Source organism: Rhinoderma darwinii, chromosome 1, assembly GCF_050947455.1.
Source record: "Rhinoderma darwinii isolate aRhiDar2 chromosome 1, aRhiDar2.hap1, whole genome shotgun sequence".
In the NCBI taxonomy this organism is placed as follows: Eukaryota; Metazoa; Chordata; class Amphibia; order Anura; family Rhinodermatidae; genus Rhinoderma; species Rhinoderma darwinii.
The window spans coordinates 396,351,873-396,371,497 of record NC_134687.1 but is presented as its reverse complement, the minus strand read 5'-3'; the positions used below and the strand labels follow the sequence as shown (position 1 = coordinate 396,371,497).

General features: G+C 44.9%; 1 protein-coding gene across 1 annotated transcript in view; it reads right to left on the bottom strand.

The window, feature by feature from the left end:
- Positions 1-19,625, bottom strand: part of LOC142742591 (spindle assembly abnormal protein 6 homolog) — a 129,568-nt gene that overhangs the window by 84,245 nt on the left and 25,698 nt on the right. Inside the window, exons 2-3 of the mRNA XM_075852515.1 lie at positions 6,978-7,038; positions 4,589-4,668 (exon numbers count right to left, since the gene is read on the bottom strand). Coding sequence (XP_075708630.1) covers positions 4,589-4,668; positions 6,978-7,038 — 141 coding nt within the window. The remainder of the gene's footprint in view (positions 1-4,588; positions 4,669-6,977; positions 7,039-19,625) is intronic.

The following is a 19,625-nucleotide window of genomic DNA, read 5'->3' as shown; positions in this document are numbered from 1 at the left end:
AATCGGCGTTCAGGCAGACCATTCTGTCTCTGCAAGTCTAGGAGGGCATGCTCAAACGCATAACAACTAAAGTGAACGCAAACTCTCCTGGACATGGCGAGCACAACCTTCAAACCAGCATATGTTTTTAAGAAACATGTTCCGACCAGATTGATCAAGTGTCATGAACAGAGCATGTGTCATGTAACCTAGGCGCAGTGAAGCCACAATGTTCTTCCTGTTATCGGCGATCACATTGCCCAGTGTGAGTTTGCAAGGAGACAGCCAGCGTGAGATTTCTTCCTTCATGCAGAGCAGCAACTCCTCCCGTGTGGCTTTTCTCACCCAGGCTCAGCAGATGTAATACGGTGTTGTAGCACTTCACTTTGCACCTATGAAAGGAGGGAAGGGGAGTGTTAGCTAAGCTCTGCCTAGTCGGAGACAGGAAGACGTCCGTTGGAGGAAATGAGGCCCCTGGTGTTCGGAGTTGAACCAGACCGGCACAACTGTGGAGGTGTCAGTATTAGTAATGCCTGGCTTTGTGGTGGTGCACCATATTGACCCAGTGGGCCGTGAAAGACATGCACTGTCCCTACCCATAGTTTCTGCTCTACGTGTTGACGGTGGCGCGCACCTTGCTGCACACCGACAATTGCAAGGAGTGGCCCACCTTCTCCTCCACATGATTGTGCAAGGCAGGGATGGCTTTCTTGGAAAAGTAATGGTGGCTAGGTATCCACCACCTAGGCTGAGCGCATGCCATCAGTTGCCTAAAAGCGCTGGCCTCAACCAGGTGGTATGGAAGCGATTGCACCACCAACAACTTGGTCAGGCGTGAGTTCAGCCGCATGACAACTGGGTACATAGCGTTGTTTGTTGGCCATAGATTCCATTATGGATAACTGATGGGACGGTGAAGCACTAGATGACAGTGATGACAACGAGACTGTACTGCCTGTGGATGAGGCCCGGCTACTAGACAGATGACAGGGATTTGGAGCAGCAGCAGAAAGGTCTTGATCATGTTGTAGGGCAATTTGATTGTCCCACGTGGCCTTGTGATGCCACTCCATGTGCTCACGTAGAGTAGTAGTTTCTACATTTGTGTCCTGGCCCGCCTTACTTTACTTTCTGCTTGCAGATTCAGCACTGTGCCATGTTTTGTTCCTCCGGGAAGGTACAGAAGAACTGCCACACGGCAGAGTGCTGTAAAGAGCTAGTATTCCCACCACCACTGGAGTTTGCCCCTTGTCACGGCACGGGGTGTGGACCCACTCGGCCGTACTGCGTAGCGGAATAGCAGCTGTCCAACTAGGGATACAGGGTACAGGCAGCAGGAACGGGTAACACTGGGAACTGGAAAAAACTAGGAGACCATTGGCAAGACAAATTTTAGGTATAAAACCGCTCATGCAAGGATCAAGTGGGCAGAGCCCTTTTTATAGTCCAGCAGCATTCTGGGCTAATTACGGATTATTAACAACTTGACGCGTACTGGCCCTTTAAGGCCGTGCCCGGAGATGCCGCCAAGAACACAGATGTCCATGGCCGCGGCCATGTTACACCTCTCATCTGGCAGGCTTTTTTTCTGGAGCCAGCAGCAGTAGTGTCGCCATCACCTGCTCCTGAGCGGACCATACAAGCAGACCTAAGCCTGGAACATTTTGCAGATGTTCTGGCCCTACCTTGGCTCTTTAGCACTTCTAGTGCCGCCACTACCACCCTCCTCTAACAAGGTCATCACCTCCTCATTATCCGTTTCCCACATCCTGTCCAAAACCACATCATCATCCCCGCCACTTCGCTCAGTCTGTTCTGATGTCTCATATCCACCTCCATAAATACCACGGCCACCACAACCTCAAAGCTGAGCCTTGACCACTGCTTCCACCATCTCCGCAACACATTCCAAAAGCGGACTGTCCTTAAACAACTCATCATTACTGTTGTTGTTGAGTATCTTCCTTATCCGTAGCAACCAGGGTGCTGGCTCTTAGGATAAAAAAAGGTGGCATCCCATTAGGTGGTGGTAGTGAAGACCGAGATGACGGAAGGGAAAGGCTTCTATTAGTGTGCAAAGTAACTGTAAAGGAGTAGGAATCCACTGAAACCTGGCTCAAAGCCATAGCGTCGGTCTTCCTTCGGAGATGAACAAGTGCGCCACCGCCGCCGCTTGTACTGGCACCAACATCCTTACTAGCAGAGGACATAGCATGGGTGTTTATTCCTCTACCCTGTTCTTTCCCACCCTTTCTTTTACCAGACAGCAACACTCTCTGCAGTGCCAACTGCAATTTCTGTACAGTATTTGAAAAAATGTGCACAACAGGCGCAGATTCAATCTTGCACAGTAACAATTGATATGAAATGGTTTGTTCGATGGACAAAACACGAATGTCCAACGTCTCATGCCCATGGCCGCGGACCACCAGGTTTGCTTACCTCCTGACGGCCGCAGCCATGGATCAGTGAGCGCTGGTCCCATCTCCTCCTCAGGAGACGCCAGCGTTCACTACCGCATCGCTCTGGTGTGTCCCATAGGGTGCGCTCGTGCCCGCTCTTGAAAGGTTCAGCGCGCGCACCTAAAATAAAGGCCAAATTAGCCCATGAGCTCCCTGGACTATAATTTAGGGCTCTGCCACTTCCTGCATTGCCTGAGAGTTGTTGTCATTACCCTAGTTTGTCTCTGCAAATGTTCTCCTAAGGGTCTTCCATTTCCCAGTGTTTCCCGTTCCTGCTACCTGTAACCTGTATCCCATGCTATTCTGGTCAAGAGCCGTATTGAGTTAGAGTCGTACTGTGCTGTGCTGTGTACCACGCCTGTCCTGTTACACCATGCCTGGTGTCTGCCTGAGCCTGCATTGCTACTGTCTGAAGCTACCACAGGTACACCTATACGAACTATAGACTTTGACCTGTGTCCTGTTGGCCAGCTGCCATACCGTTAAGGCACCCTACGTGACACAATGCCACTGCTTTTCACTGCAATTTCTGTATAGCAGTTTAAAAAAAGCGCACAATGGGCCAAAAGATTCAATTTTATTTTAACATTTAGATTAAATTGATTGGGCAACGGACAAAAAAAAGCAGCTTTACTGTGTGATAGGATTTCAATTTGGATGCAATACACGGTCATTGAGTGCACAAAAGCCAGCCCAGCAGACACTGTTCTGTGTAACACACACACACACACACACCGCTAACTCTCCCTACAATTTATAGCTTGTCATTTCACGGTTCTTCTGCTCAGGACTGGTCCTATCTACCTATAAGTTTTGTGGATTATGTTCTTCACTGTGTCACTCTCCGTCAGAGATCTTCGTCTGCTGAAGCATAGCACATAGCCTTTTATGCTGGCTCTGACCTCACTCCTCCTTATTGGCTGGAAGAGCGATTTGCAAGACATTATAGGCTGGCCTTAGATCATGTCATTCTTACTTCTCCCCCTATCTTTAATATTAGCAGTTTTACCAGATTCGGAAAAAATGAACCGCACTAGATTCTGGTTTGTGCCAAACTGAACTTATATCAAAGTTCGGCTGTTTCGGTTCGCTCATCTCTAGTTTTAACATTTGAAACAAAAAACCAAACTGATTTACAAATCAGCTTTACATTAAATCGAACTGTTAAAGAGGCTCTGTCACCAGATTTTCAAACCCCTATCTCGCATTGCAGCAGATCGGCGCTGCAATGTAGATTACAGTAACGTTTTGTTTTTTTCAAAAACGAGCATTTTTGGCCAAGTTATGACCATTTTTATATTTATGCAAATGAGCCTTTCTTAAGTACAAGTGGTCGTGTATTGTGTATGTACATCTGGGCGTTTTTACTTGTTTTACTAGCTGGGCGTTGTGAATAGAAGTGTATGATGCGGACGAATCAGCATCATCCACTTCTCTTCGTTAACACCCAGCTTCTGGCAGTGCACAGACACACAGCGTGTTCTCGAGAGATCACGCTGTGACGTCACTTCCTACCCCAGGTCCTGCATCGTGTCGGACGAGCGAGGACACATCGGCACCAGGCGACAGAGGCTACATCGACTTACCTGCAAACGCCGATGCTGCTGCAGAATCAACTGTAGCCTCTGTCGCCTGGTGCCGATGTGTCCTCGCTCGTCCGACACAGGACCTGGGGCAGGAAGTGACGTCACAGCGTGATCTCTCGAGAACACGCTGTGTGTCTGTGCACTGCCAGAAGCTGGGTGTTAACGAAGAGAAGTGGATGATGCTGATTCGTCAGCATCATACACTTCTATTCACAATGTCCAGCTAGTAAAACAAGCAAAAATACCCAGATGTTACACACACAATACACGACCATTTGTGCATAACTTTAAACACACCCAGTTGTACTTAAGGCTCATTTGCATAAATATAAAAATGGTCATAACTTGCAAAAAAATGCTTGTTTTTGAAAAAAAAAAAAACATTACTGTAATCTACATTGCAATACGAATCTGCTGCAATACGAGCTAGGGGTTTGAAAATCTGTTGATAGAGCCTCTTTAAAGTACGTACTTCTACAAGCCGTGGTTTTGAGGTCTAATTTTTATACAATATTTAGCAAAACCAAGTAAACCCAAACACAAATATATTTTCAAGTTTACCTTAGAAAATCTTCTTCCCCTAGAGTGAGATTGTATAGGAAAAATGGATCTGTATCATCTGACAGACGAACAATTAGGTCCTAGCAGAAAAAGATAAATAAAAAATAACTTACACATCTTATCCATGCAGTCTAACTGTTGAACATAGGGTTTTTTTTTTGTTTTTTTTTGGGGGGGGTGGGGTGTCAGCGAAATATCTGACATTTATATGTTACAAGACATGGGCACCAATCTAAAAAACAAAAATGGATAGTTGTGCAGTACGCTGTCGACAGAACACTGCGAACAGCGCGCAGCAGCTACAGGCAGACATAACCAAGCCCACATGTGCAGCCATTCGTCACACAATTTAGCCAATAAAACGGGTATTACTGGCAAAATCATTATCCCATTCGCCAACGCATGTGGCCATGGTTTCGGCCAAGCTTTGTGTGCTTACCATTACCAAAAAAAAAAAAAAAAAACTTCAGCTACTATACTATAGGCTAATCTGTAATTTTGCATCTTTTGCCCATTTCAAGAATTAGGAAAGTTTCAAGAAGAGAGACAGTGTACACATACAATGCAGCAAGTTTGGATTTATTTTTATTTTTTCAATTTTGTTACACGGTTTCAGGCCACAATTAAAAGGGGTTATGTGGTACTTTAAAGGCTATATACACCTTTGAAAACTATTTTTTTATATAAAAATGTGTCAGTGTGATTGGTGAAACTTCATAATTACGTTTTATTAAAAAATACTTTTACTTTTTCAGATACAGCTGCTTTGTATCCAGAGCACCTGTATCTAGCTCTGAAACCTGTATCCGTCAGGTCAGTGGCACTGACCGGTTAAGTGACAGCGGGTCCTGCGCGATCCACCAGTTATCGATCACATGTAAGTTCATAACTTAGATGTGATCGATAACAGGTAATTACAGAGTTGCACCAATCTCACTGACGCATTTTATTTAAAGAAAAAAAACAAGAAAAAAAAACAGTGTACATAGCCTTAGGATAGACCATCAATGTCTGAACAGTGGAGGTCCAACTTTTGAGAACACCGGAAATAAACACAATTATTAAAATAAAAAGTACCTGACAACCCCAAGCAGGTTTTGCTCTCTGCCTTTAAAAGGAGTCGGTCACCAAAACAGCAGCACAGTAATATAGTGTAGCCTCATCTGAATCTAATGCTTTTTTAATTTTTCAGCTTTGTGGCACCGTTGCGGAAAAAAAACCACAACACTTTATTCCTTATATGCAAATAATCTTTTTGGGGCAACGAGGGCGTCACCGTTGCTCCAAACTAATCTACCTTCTATCCCCAGTCCAACCCTACCTTCCTCCTTTGATTGTCAGTGCCAGGCAGTGTAGAAGACGTGATCACACGCCTCTGCTTCCAAATTGGCGCATGCGAAGTACATCACTGAAGTTTGTACTGCGCATGTGCCAATTCCGTCACACTACACCCAGGTGCAGTGTGACATAAATCGACACATGTGCAGTACAGCCGATTGGACCGGTTAAACTTCATGGTTTTACGGAGCATGCGCCGATTCGGAAGCAGAGGCGCAGGCACGCTCATGAACAATACAGGGCCAGGCATGATCACGTCTTCTACACTGCCTGGCTCTATCAATCAAAGGAAGGAAGTAGGGAGGGTCAGACTGGGGATAGAAGTTAGAGGAGTTTGGGGCAACGGTGACACCCTCGATGCTCAAAAAACTTTTGCATATAAGGAATAAAGTGATTTTCGCGGCAACGGTGACACTCAGCTAAAAAATACATTTGATTCAGATGAGGCTACACTATATTACAGTGCTGCTGGTTTGATAGGCAAATTTCTGGTTACAGACTCCCTTTTAAGCCGGGTTTACACGAGCGTGTGCGTGCGCAAAAGGCACTTAACAGCTCCGTGTGTCATCAGCGTATGATGCGTGGCTGCGTGATTTTCGCGCAGCCGCCATCATTAGGACACTGTTTGGATGTTTGTAAACAGAAAAGCATGTGGTACTTTTGTTTTCATTCATCCTTTACAGTGCTCTTGCGTGAATCACGCTTGTCCCACGGAAGTTCTTCCGTGGGACAAGCGTGGTTTTCACGCACCCATTGACTTCAATGGGTGCGTGATGCGTGAACACGCACAAATATAGAACAGGTCGTTCGTTTCACCCAGCGGACATGCGCTGCGTGAAAATCACGCACCTGTCTGCACGGCCCCATAGACTAATATAGGTCTGTGCGACATATAACACGCTCGTGTAAATGAGCCCTAACAGTCAGTTATTTTCACCAAGAGCTGGATGCTATTACAGGGGGACATAAGATCCTGAACTGATTTAATAATAAATTCCTTTCCTACACGGCACTATATCACATTTTCACTACTAAATAAATGTTGCCCTACCTTCTTATGCACAGGTTTAGAAAAAGAATGTGTTTCTACAGTCAGTCTAACAGTGGATCGCCTGTTAGAAGACAAAAGTCATACATTAATATAGATACACACAAATACAAAACATATCTCTACATACACAGCTCAAAAAAATTAAGGCAACACTTAAGCATCACAGTATAACCCCAAGTCCATTCAACTACAGGGATATCAATCTGTCCAGCTAAGAAGCATGAGCAATTGTGAATCATTTTCACCAAGTTTGGTGCAGCATCAGAAACAACCCTCAAAAAGGGAATGGTTTAACAGTTAGTGGCCACAGACCGTTCCTCTCTTCTTATACTTACTGATAGATTTTTGTCTAGTTTTGCTAGTGTCCTTGTCACTACTGATCGCATGATGCGATACCTGCAGCCCAGTCATGTTGCACAGGTAGTCCAGCTCCTCCAGAATGGCACATCCATATGTGCCATCACAAGAAGGCTTTGCTGTGTCTCCCAGTACAGTCTCAAGAGTATGGAGCAGATACCAGGACACAAGATACCAGGAGAGCCAGACAGGGCATCCACCCATCAGCAGGACTGGTGTTTGCTCATTTGGGAAAGGAGGAACAGGAGGAGAATTGCCCGAGCCCTACAAAACTACCTCCAATGGGCTACTGGAATGCACGTTTCCGACCAAACTATCAGAAACCGACTGCATGATGGCCCTGACCTCATGTAATGGCACCTGTGCTTACAGCTCAACTCGATTGGCATTCGCCAGAACACCAGAATTGGCAGGTCCACCATTGGCACCCCGTTCTCTTCACAGAAGAGAACAGGTTCACACTGAACTCATGTGATAGACGTGAAAGTCTTGAGATGCCATGGTGAAGGTTACATTCTCCCAGAACGTTGCACTGCACACGCACCAAAATGTACATGAGAAGTTCAAAGGGAAGAGGCCGCGGGCATATTTTAAGATTTCGCTTGATCTCTGCAGAATCTGAAAATATGCAGGCCAAGACCAAGTGAGTAAGCGGTCTGAATGGGGTCGTTGCCGGCCCGGGAGTGGACCAGTCTAGTTACCTGACCTCACATTGGTGACGTGAGGTCAGGTGACTGGACTGGTCCACTCCCAGGCCGGCAGCAACCCCACTCAGACCACCGCTGCGTGACATGCTCCTAAACGTGAGTCACACCAGGCAGCGCGTAGGGCGGTAGGCTACCGCTCCGGGGGCTCTGTGGCACTCTCCACAAAGGGGGGGGCTGTGTGTGTGTATCGCTATCTACAGGGGGCACAAATGGGATATTATTACTATGTGGGAGGCACAGTTACTGATGGGGCACTTTTGTGTCCAGCACTAAAAAGAGATTATTACTATCTGGGTCACTGTGGATTATGAGCTTGTTTAGAGGATGGGGTACAGGTAGGGAGGGTGCTGGAAAAGCGAGAACCAACATGTCTGTGTCAGATTCTGCAGAGACGAGTCGTGGCTGGAATAAGTCGTCACAGTGGTCTGGGCCAGATGGAGTAAAAAAGGGAAAGTGAACGACTAATCAGAGAAAACCTCACCTGTGAGTCACTGGATATAAAACGTGCTGTAATCACTCATATAGTCTTCAGAGCTCCTATAATTATATGGTGGTGATATTACATTGCCTGCAGAGCTCCCGTGCATTACTGGCATATACCACTATATGGTGGTAATATTGGTCTTTGTATAGTGGTTTTTATTCAGTAGAAGTATGGGGGTATTATTCAGTCACTACGTGGTTATGGTGGGGTGGTATTATTCAGTAATAGCAGGTGGAATTACTCAGTCACTGTGGTTATGGTGTGGCGGTATTATTTGGACCTTATGTTGTGTTATTATTGGTAATATTGGTCTTATAATAGTGAGTTGTGTTCAGTAACAGTACGCAGGTAATATTTAATCCGGTAGAGTGGTATGATTTAACTGTATATGTAAATTAGTGTATGCGCGAGAAGGGTGACATATACTTCGGGCCTTGCAAAACTCCTGGACGTGCTAGAAAACAGTGATGCAGTTATCTGCATGTTTTTATCAGCCAACCAACAGAGGCACTTAGACTATTAGTTGAATTGAAGCTATGCTATAGGGCTACTATAATTCTACTTGTGGTCTGGCTATCATACAAGCCGCCTGACCGCATCCACTCTGGTTGAGAGCGGAGATTTAGGAGAACGGAGCAGAAGCACACAGCAGACTGTGCTTGGGCATACAGCCACAGCGCTCTGGGCAGCACATCACCAATTCCACTTGCGGTCTTGCTTTCAAATTAGCCACCTGACCTCCTCCGCTCTGATTGAGAATGGAGTCATCAGAGAACAGGGCAGCAGCACACTGCGCCTTCCACAGCCCCCATCCGGCCTGCCCCTTGCAATCGCTCTCATGCTTCCTCCATTCATACCACGCTGGTTAGCAGCAGCCCGTTCTTGGGGAAACTACCTGAGCACTTCTGGCAGTACAGCACACAGGGAATCCACCTCATTGTTCGTAATACCAGTATATTTGCCCTGGTATTGACATAGAAGGTCCTGTCCCAATTCAGGTGTGGATGCCAGCCATCCTCACAGGTACCGCTCTATGCATGGCCAACATCCACAAACGACTATAGTACAGCAAGGTTGGGCGCACATTAGTAACAAGTATAACTCTCTACTTTAGATGCAGAAAAATAGGGGTTTCTGCAATCACCTAATTCATGCCTACTGTTTATTAACGGTAAATGTGATATAAAAAAAAAAATCAATCAAGAATTTATTCCTAAGTTACATCAATTCTCCCACACACTTTTCCATCTTTCCCCCCTTCCCTTCTAGTTTACTAGTTATCTACACATCGACTTCTGAATTGCCTGCATTATTGATACAATAATGCAGTATTTGGGGCCCCACTTTTAACTTTGCCAAGGGCCACACTTGGTCTAAAACAGGCCCTGGCGGTAGCGATGGTGCGGAGTGAGTGAGTCGGACTCACGAAACTAAGTTAGTGTGGGAAAGCTACTAGCGGGAATGCGATTGGCGAGTCACTCCTAGCACTCCACAGGCAAAGATTTTGTAATGTGTCCCTAATAATTTTGGTCTGTCCGTGATTTTTAGCTCAGTTACTGCTGGTTCAAGTCCCCTAGAGGGGGGGACGGGGGACAAGTAAGAATAGGTTTGTTTTTTTTAATGAAGAAGAAAAAAAAAAAAGAAACACCTTTTACAATTTTCCCTCAAGCACAATGAAAAAAATAAATAAAGAAATAATAATTAACATAACTGGTATTGATGCATCCGTAAAAGTCTGAACCATTACAATATATAATTATTTCGTCCGCACGGTGAACGACGTAAAAATATATTAAAAAAATTAATTCATTTAAATCCGCCAGAATCTCTGTTTTTTGGTCACTTCAGCTCCCACAAAAAAATGGAATAAAAAAAAAAAAAAAGTTTCATGTTCTTTGGCACCGAAATGGTACCAAAAGAAACTACAGCTCGCCCTGGAAAAACAGTAAGCCTGCTTATTTAAATACTTAAAAATAATACCGCTCAATCTACAGAAAAGTAAAAAAAAGTTATGGTTCAGAATATTGCCACAAAACGAAAATTTTATTTTTAACAATAAGTTTTTTCCTTGTAAAAGTAGTAAAAAAATATATATATATAAGTTTGGTATTACCGTAATCGTATTGTCCCGCAGAATAAAGTGAACATGTCGTTTTTACCACATGGTGAACACCGTAAAAACAAACCCCCCCCCCCCCAAAAAGATTCAGGAATCGCTGTTTTTTTCCTATTCCGCAAATATTTTACTTCCACTTATCCCAATACATTATATGGCATATATTGATGGCAAAAAAAAAAAAAAGTTCTGGCTTTTGGAAGGTGGGGGTTGAGAAAAAAACCAAAGTGAAAATCCAAAAAATGGGTGCGATAGGAAAGTTTTTGAGAAGTGTACATAAAGACACACACATTCTAATGTGTACATATTAAGTTTATCAAGATATCTCATGGTCTCTTGAAATCAATGCATTCGATTTTAGCCCACTCAAATAGTGCAATATTTTGTAACTTCTTTAGAACAAAGTCTATTTCGGCATTCACTTTATGTAGTAATAACTTTGGAATGCTTTTACTTAGCCAAGTGATTGAGATTTTTTCATGACACATACTTTAGATTAGTGGTAAAGGTTTAATTTATATATATAAAAAAAAAAAAAAATAAATAAAAATCATTCTACAATTTTAAAGAAAATTAGCAAAATGGGAATTAGACCTACCGGTAATTGTATTTCCAGGAATCCATCATGACAGCACCACAGGGGGTTGCCCTATTGACCTCTGTAGGGACAGGAAGACAGAGAGGTTAAAAGGCCCTTCCCACCACCCACTTGCCAGTGTTTTTCAATTACTACACCAGGATGGATGCAACCCTATTTTATTTCTAGGGATAATAACGGACATGTTAATTGCACAAATCAAAATTTCAATAAGGGAGGGAATGTAAGGGTGCGGTCATGATGGATTCCTGGAAATACAATTACCGGTAGGTCTAATTCCCATTTTCCAGTACATCCCTCATGACAGCACCACAGGAGCAACACCAAATTCTAATGCTCAGGGCGGGACTACGGATTGGAGGACTTTCCGTCCAAAACTTAATCCGTATCGGACAGAACATCGAGCCTATAATCTTTGCAAAACATATGATGGCTTGACCAAGTGGCAGCTCTGCAGATTTGGTCCATAGAGGCTTCTCTTCTTTCTGCCCAGGATGCCGAAACTGCCCTAGTTGAATGGACTCTGATGCCTTGTGGGGCACATAGTCCTTGGCTTCTTGTATGGTAGTTTTTACCCATCTCGCTAGAGAGCCTTTTGAGGCTCTTTCCTCTATTCTTTCCCCCAAACAGGACAAATAGATTTTTATCTCGTCTCCAGGAGGAGGTTCTATCCAGATACTGAAAAATTGTTCGCCTGACATCCAGGCAATGGAATTTTTCTTCTTGTTGGTTTTTTGGATCTGGATAAAAGGAAGGTAGAATTATTTCTTGTTCTCGATGGAAAGCAGTAGATACCTTTGGAATAAAGGAAGGATCCAGCTTTAGAATGATCTAATTTTCTTCTAATTTTAGGTAGGGTTCTATGACCGACAGAGATTGGATTTCTCCAATCCTTCTTGCTGAAGTAATAGCGACTAAGAATGCAGCTTTTAGGCCTCATTCACACGGCAGGGTTTCCCGGCCGGGTGCCGGCCGTTCATAAATCGGCCGGCACCCGGCTGCATTAGGAATAATAGACCCCTAATGGGGCTATTCACACGACCGATTTTTTGACGGCCGGGAAAACCGCCCGTCAAAAAATAGGACATGCTCTATTTTCGCCCGGGTACCCGGCCGCCCGGCTCCCATAGAAGTCTATGGGGCCGGGTAATACCCGGCCATCACCGGGATGTGTCCCGAGTGACGGCCGGGTTTTCCGGCTCTTGCGCTCTATCTCCTCCTCCTCACAGCGCAGAGTGCATGTGAGGAGGAGGAGTTGATGCCATTCTGACGAATGGCATCGCTGTACACTGTGTTGCAGGGCCGGGGTGTACAGCAGGTGGAAGGGAGCGCTGCGCTGGCTCCCTTCCCCTGCTTGTTTTAAAAGCGCCCTGGCCCGGCGACACCTTTGATGGCGCCGCTAGTAGCAGCAGCAGCTGCGGCTGCTACTACTGTAGCGACGCCACTATAGCAGAGAAGGGAGGTATCTCCCCGCTCTGCTATGTGCTAGCCGCACTTTAGCTCCTTGAAGGAGCGGAATCCCCGTGTGTTCGGGGATTCCGCTCCTGGACAGAGCGCTTGATGTCTCTGTCCATATCTGGGCAGTGACATCAGGGGAAACTCCTGAAGCGGAATCCCCGAACACATGGGGATTCCCCTTCAGGAGCTGCCGCTGATGTCACTGTCCGGATCTGCCCGGCCCGGCACGGATGCATAACTTTATGCAAACCGGCCGGGCAGAATGGCCGATTTTACCGGCCGGCACTCGGGCTCGGACCCGACCCGGTCGTGTGAATCCCGCCTAAGAGTTAAAAAAAAATGCATACTAATGGTGTCGAGTGGCTCAAAGGGATCACAAAGAGTCGTTAACACTACATTCAAATCCCAGGTAGGAAAGGATTTCTTTAGGGAAGGTTTCAGTTTCGAGACCGCTTGAGTGAATCTTCTGATCCACCGATGTTCAGCCAGGGGAGTGTTAAAAAAATTACCTAAGGCTGAAATCTGCACTTTTAAAAGGTACTAGGGCTAAGCCCTTTTTTGAATCCCTATTGTAAAAAATCTAGGATTTTCGCGATGTTGGGAGAAAAGGGGTCTGGTCCTGGGTCTCCATATTTTTTGATAGATTTTTGAGGTAACTTCTTTAGGACTTGATAAGATAGTTGAAATTACCTCATCTGACAGACCGTGGTTTCTCAAGATCTGCCTTTCAGGATCCAGGCTGACAACTTCAGAGTTTCTATTCCCTGAAAGAATAAGGGACCCTGGGAGAGAAGATTCTCCTTGACCGGGAGCATGATGGGGTCTTCCAACGCAGAGGAATTTTACGATTGGAAACTAACTTCTTTTTGGCCAATAGGGAAGAATAATGATGAGCTGTCAAATCTTCCTGGATTTTTCTTAATACCATTGGTATTAGAGGAAACGGAGGAAAGGCATAGGCCAGATCCATGTCCCAGGGTTGGGACAATGCATCTACTCCCAATGGGTTGTCTCTGAGATTTAGGGAGAAGAATGTCTCTACTTGGGAGTTTTTCCTTGTGGCAAACAGGTCTATTTGTGGATAACCCCATCTTCGGGTTAAGGACAGAAACACTTCCCTGTTTAGGGACCATTCTCCAGGGACTCCCTTGTCTATGTGGTTTGTGCAGAGCCACCACAGGAGGGATGATTTCACGGTCTCGGAAATTTGAATTCAGGGAGTTCTGTTTTCGATCCCACTGGGACAAGATCAGATTCTGTAAGGGTCTGGAGTGAAATTGACTCCATGGAATAGATTGGATGCAAGACGTCATCATTCCCAACATCCGCATACATTCCCTTATGGAACAGGCATCTTTCCCCCAAAATTTCCTTACTTCTGCCAGTAGGAGTATTTGTTTCTCTCTTGGGAGGAAGGAATGTTGAAGGGAGAAGTCTAGTAGTACTCCTAAGAAGACCTTCTGTTTTTGGGCAGGAAGACTTGACTTCTGAAAGTTGATTATCCATCCCAATTCCTGTAGTAGGGAAAGAACCTGTGACCGATGACTGTCTAAGATAGACGGAGTATCTGCTGTCAACAAGAAGTCGTCTAGATATGGGATAATTACTATGCCCTGACTTCTTACGAATGCCATGATCTCTGCCATAATTTTTGTAAAAAATCTGGGGGCGGAGGAAATGCCGAAAGGGAGGCAGACAAACTGGAAGTGGAGAATGGAAGGACCGTTCTGAATCGCGAATCTGAGGAATCTCTGGTAAGCGGGGTGGATAGGAACGTGATAATACGCATCCTTTAAATCGATCGTACACATTGATGCCTCTTCCCTTATTAGAGGAATAGTCGATCTGATAGACTCCATCTTGAATTTTCGATATTTCACCCACTTGTTCAAGACCTTCAGGTTGATTATTGTCCTGTAGGAACCGTTTGGGTTTTTGACTAAGAAGATTTTGAATAGTGGCCTTTGAATTTTTCGTTGTGGGGAACTGGAGTAATGGCTCTCAATTTGAGTAGTTTCTGGACATCCCGGATAAGGATCGGATGATGGTCTTTTGCTTGGTATTGGGTTATTAGAAATTTCTCTGGAGGAATGGAGGAAAATTCTATTTTGTACCCTTCTTCTATGATCTTTAGAACCCAGGGGTTCTGGGTTATTCCCGTCCACTTGGGATAAAATTGTAGGAGTCTTCCCCCCCACGCTCTTGGCGTCATTGCTTTGAGGGCTGAAATGAATTATTGGGTTAAGGAGATATATTCGACCCCTTCTTCCTTTGGGGTAACTCCAGCGACCGGACTTCCCTTTCCCGCTGTAGTTCTGTAAGGTAGGTTCCCTCTGTTGGCGAAACCTCCCAAACTGAGGGGGTTTTTTTGGTTTCTCGTCAGGAAACCCCTTTTTCCTATCTGCTGCATTCTCCAGCATGTTATCCAGGAGAGGACCGAACATCAGAGACCCTGTAAACGGGATAGAACATAATTTGTTCTTGGACTTCGTATCTCCTGACCACATTTTGAGCCATAATGCCCTTCTAGCAGCATTTGAGAGAGCCCCATTCCTGGCAGCAAATCTAATAGATTCCGCTGAAGCGTCTACCAAGAATCCGGTTGCCATCTTTAGTAAGGGTAGAGATTAATAGGTCTTGTCGTGATGTCTTCATCATCAAATGGGTCTCCAGCTGGTTTAACCATATAAACATTGCTCTTGCTACTGATGTGGCCGCGATATTAGTCGAGATCAAAGCAGAGGAAGATTCCCACGCTCTTTTCAGTAGCCCGTCTGCCTTTCGGTCCATGACGTCCTTCAACTGAGAGGAATCTTCAAATGGGATTGCATTTTTTTTTTTAGCAACCCTGGCTACTGGGACATCTACTTTTGGGATCTCATCCCAAGGTTTAGTGTCTTCTGGATCAAAGAGAAGTCTGTTTTTAAACTCTCTCGAAATGAAGAGCCTTTTTTCTGAATCTTCCCATTCAGTTGTCACCATTCTTTTAAGATTTTCGTTTACCGGAAAAACCTGTTTTCTTTTCCGTTAGACCTCCAAACATCTCATCCTGGATGGTATGTGGTTGGTCTTCTTCGGGAATATCCATGGTTTCCCGTATTGCCTGGATTAAGGTATCAGACATCTCGGAAGAGAAGGATTTTTTTTTCTCTTGAGTGGATGAAGTTGAAGGCAAGAGTTCCTCTCCTTCTAACTCACCCTCCGATAGGTAATAACACTCCTGCTCTGAGTCAGACCCCTGAGAAGGAGGACAATATTTTTGATCCACTTCAATCCGTGGTCTTTTGCCCGGGAGTTTGAGGGAGTTTCTTGAGGAGGGGCGAGGGAGGCTATTGACTGACTCACTTCTTCACGAATCATAGCCCTAAGTTCAGACAAACATTGGTTGTTCCTCTTTTAGTATTTTTGCAAAACAATCCTGACAATTGTTTCCTATGTGACCCTGGCAATTTTTTTGGACAAGTCGCACATATTTTAACCTTTTTATCAGTTTGTCTCTGAGAGGCATCTTTATCCTAGAGAAAACAGAAGGTAGGTAAAGTATGGTGTGCATGCATAAGGAGTCATAACCCTTACCCCAAGGGTGAGACTCACGTGACCCTGGGACATATCTGGAGTTCCGTCAGGACGAGGAAGTTCCATACCGCGACAGGTAACAGGCAATGCATTATGCAATCCACAAAATCAATCCAAGTTAGAGGTATCAGCTCGAACTACATACCTATGCGTGTCCCTTTAAATGCAGGCGTTTTGAATTTCCCGCCTTCCAAGATGGCCGCGGACCGGAAGTAGCCCGACGTCATTTCCGGTCGCGGCTATTCGTTGAGGTGTAGCCGGCGACTGAGGCTTGCTATGCGGCACAGCGAAGATACCCTGCCTGTCTTAGGTTGGGAACTAAGGGACCTCTCGTTAGAGGGGTGTTAGCCTAGGCTTTAGGGGAAAGAGAAGGGGGAGTGCACGGACCCTCCGATCTTGCCCCCTGCTCGAGTTTTTTCCCCCCTGCAGCAACACAGGAGCAACTTCTCTCTGCTCCTGACCCTGTAGGGACAGGAAGAACACTGGCAAGTGGGTGGTAGGAGGGGCCTTTTAACCTCTCTGTCTTCCTGTCCCTACAGAGGTCAATAGGGCAACCTCCTGTGGTGCTGTCATGAGGGATGTACTGGAAAAATTAATTTTCCTAATATTGAAATCCTCAGCTTCTAAAATGTATAACAATATGTAAGACACAGTTATGTAGGACATTGCGTATATTTCTGCGGAAAATCCACAGATATACGCACGTAATTCCGCAGCTACCACCGCACCTAATGGTGCGTTTTTTTATGCGTTTATAGTTGCGGTTTTTACATTTTGATGCGGAACTAGGTGCAGTTTTATGCTGCAATTTTTTTTAGAACGAGTCAGACACAATTCGCAAGCGGAAACACAAGATAAATTGACATGCTGCGGATTTTAAAGTCTGCACCCCAGGTCAATTTACACGCGGGAAAATACTGCAGCGTGTACTTGAGATATTCTGCACTCATTGTCTATGCTGGTACTGTATGACACTGCAGTTTTGCCCCGCGTAATACGCATCGTGTGCGTTGACCCTTTAGGACACAGCCCATTTTGGCCTAATGGACCAGGCCAATTTTTTCTTTTTTAAATATGACATGTGTTACTTTATGTGGTAATAACTTCGAAATGCTTTTATTTTTTCAAGCGATTCTGAGATTGTCTTCTCGTGACACATTGTACTTTATGTTAGTGGTAAAATGTGGTGGATACATTGTGTTTGAGAAACACGAAAACTGAGAAAATTAGCATTTTTCTAAAATTAAATTTCTCCCAAGTACGGTAATACCCCATATGTGGTCATAAACTGCTGCTGTTTGGGCACACGGCAGGGCTCAGAAGGGAAGGAGCGCCAATTTGAGTGCATATTTTGCTGGATTGGTTTCTGGGCACCTGTGGGACCAAAACAGTGGAAACCCCCCAGAAGTGACCCCATTTTGGAAACTACACCCCTCAATGCATTTACCTAGTGGTGTAGTAAGCATGTTAACCCTGCAGGTGTTTTGTAGAAATTTCACTCGATTATGCAGAGTGAAAATGGGATTTTTTCCATAGATATGCCAATGTGTAGTGCCCAGCTTTTGCCACCATAACAAGACGGCTCTCTAATTATTATGCAGTGTCCCGGTTTTAGAAAAACCCTACATGTAGCCCTAATCTTTTGCCTGGACATTCGACCAGGCTCAGGAGTAAAAGCGTACCATGCAAAATTGAGGCCTAATTTGGCGATTTACAAAATATTGGTTCACAACTACAGAGGCCCAGATGTGAAATAATAAAAAGAAAGTGACCCCATTTGGAAACTATACACCTCAAGGCATTTATTAAGGGGAGTAGTGAGCATTTTCACTCCACAGGTCTTTTCCATAAATGATTGCGCTGCGGATGGTGCAAATTAAAAAATTATATTTTTCCCTAGATATGCCATTTCAGTGGCAAATATGTCATGCCCAGCTTATGCCACTGGAGACACACACCCCAAAAATTGTTAAAAGGGTTCTCCCGGGTATGGTTTGTGCCATATATGTGGAAGTAAACTGCTGTTAGGGCACACCGTAGGGTTCAGAGCGGAGGGAGCGCCATTTGGAGCGTGGATTTTGCTTGGTACTAGATTTGTGTAAGTATTGCTGGGGTTTCCATTTATAATGTGGGGGTACATGTAAGACTTTGGGAGTAATTGTTCAACCTTTCTACACCAGTTTTCTGGCATAGAAAAGTCGCAAAATGGCACCCTTCTGCTCCACCCTCGCCACTTTTGTACAAATGGGCGTGGCCTCTGGGAAAGAGGCGTGACCATCGCAGCCCAACAAATTTATTATAATTTACGCCAGTCTTCTGGTTAAAATTATAGTTGATTTTATTCCATAGGGTGTAGAATGGTGGAGGCCCATGCTGGGCCCTTATCTTACCACCCCTGACCAGACTATCCTCTCGCCTCTCATACACAGTATCTATCTGTCCCCCCTCCCTCCCACACACAGTATAATGTCCCCATATGTACGGACCAAATAGAAAAATAATAAAACACATACTTATCTATTCCCGTTCCCACGACAGGTGGAGGATCCTTTGCCTCCTCTGCACTGTGCTCAGTGTGCTGTGAGCAGCTCTGCAAATGCAGGTGCAATGTAGTGACGTCATCGCACCTGTCTGCACCGAGTCACTCACATCGCACAGAACGGAGGAGAAGGATCCTTGACCCGGCGGGGAACAGGGATAGGTAAGTCAGTATGTTATTTTTCTATTAGGTCCGTACATATGGGGGCATTATATGGTGTATGGGAGGGAGATGGGGGCATTATAGCTACGCCACTAATCACTCACATCTCCTTCCTCAGTCTTCTGGCTGTGAGTGGAGCTAACTGGCGGTTGGGCTGTGGGCGGAGCTCTATGTGAGCTTCGGACACCACGTCCTTCTCGTTTATATAATAGATACGGTGTGGATATAATATAGGTAATACAGATTCGTTGCTATGGGTAACTTCGTCACTTTTGTCTTGTACTCGTTTTGAACAATCTCCCCCATAATGTCTAAAACTCCCCATTTATGCACGGGGGCATTATTGCAAGTTATAGTAATGTTAAACGCATGTCTGTGTCTACTTTTTTGCGGTATACCAATATATATCGGCCCAATGGACACCAAAAAGACACTCTTGGCCCCTGTCAGGCTAATTGTAACCTAAGGACACGTTAAGCGTGTACGTATGGAGCTTTCCTGGCGTATATGGGAACCATAACCGGCTGCTCACATATGCACCACACATATATACTGTATACTAGCAATGTACCATATATACTCTGTCTTGGTAATTAATTTATTTTTTCAGTTTAATAAAATCTAGATTTTTTTATTTTTATTTTTTTTGCC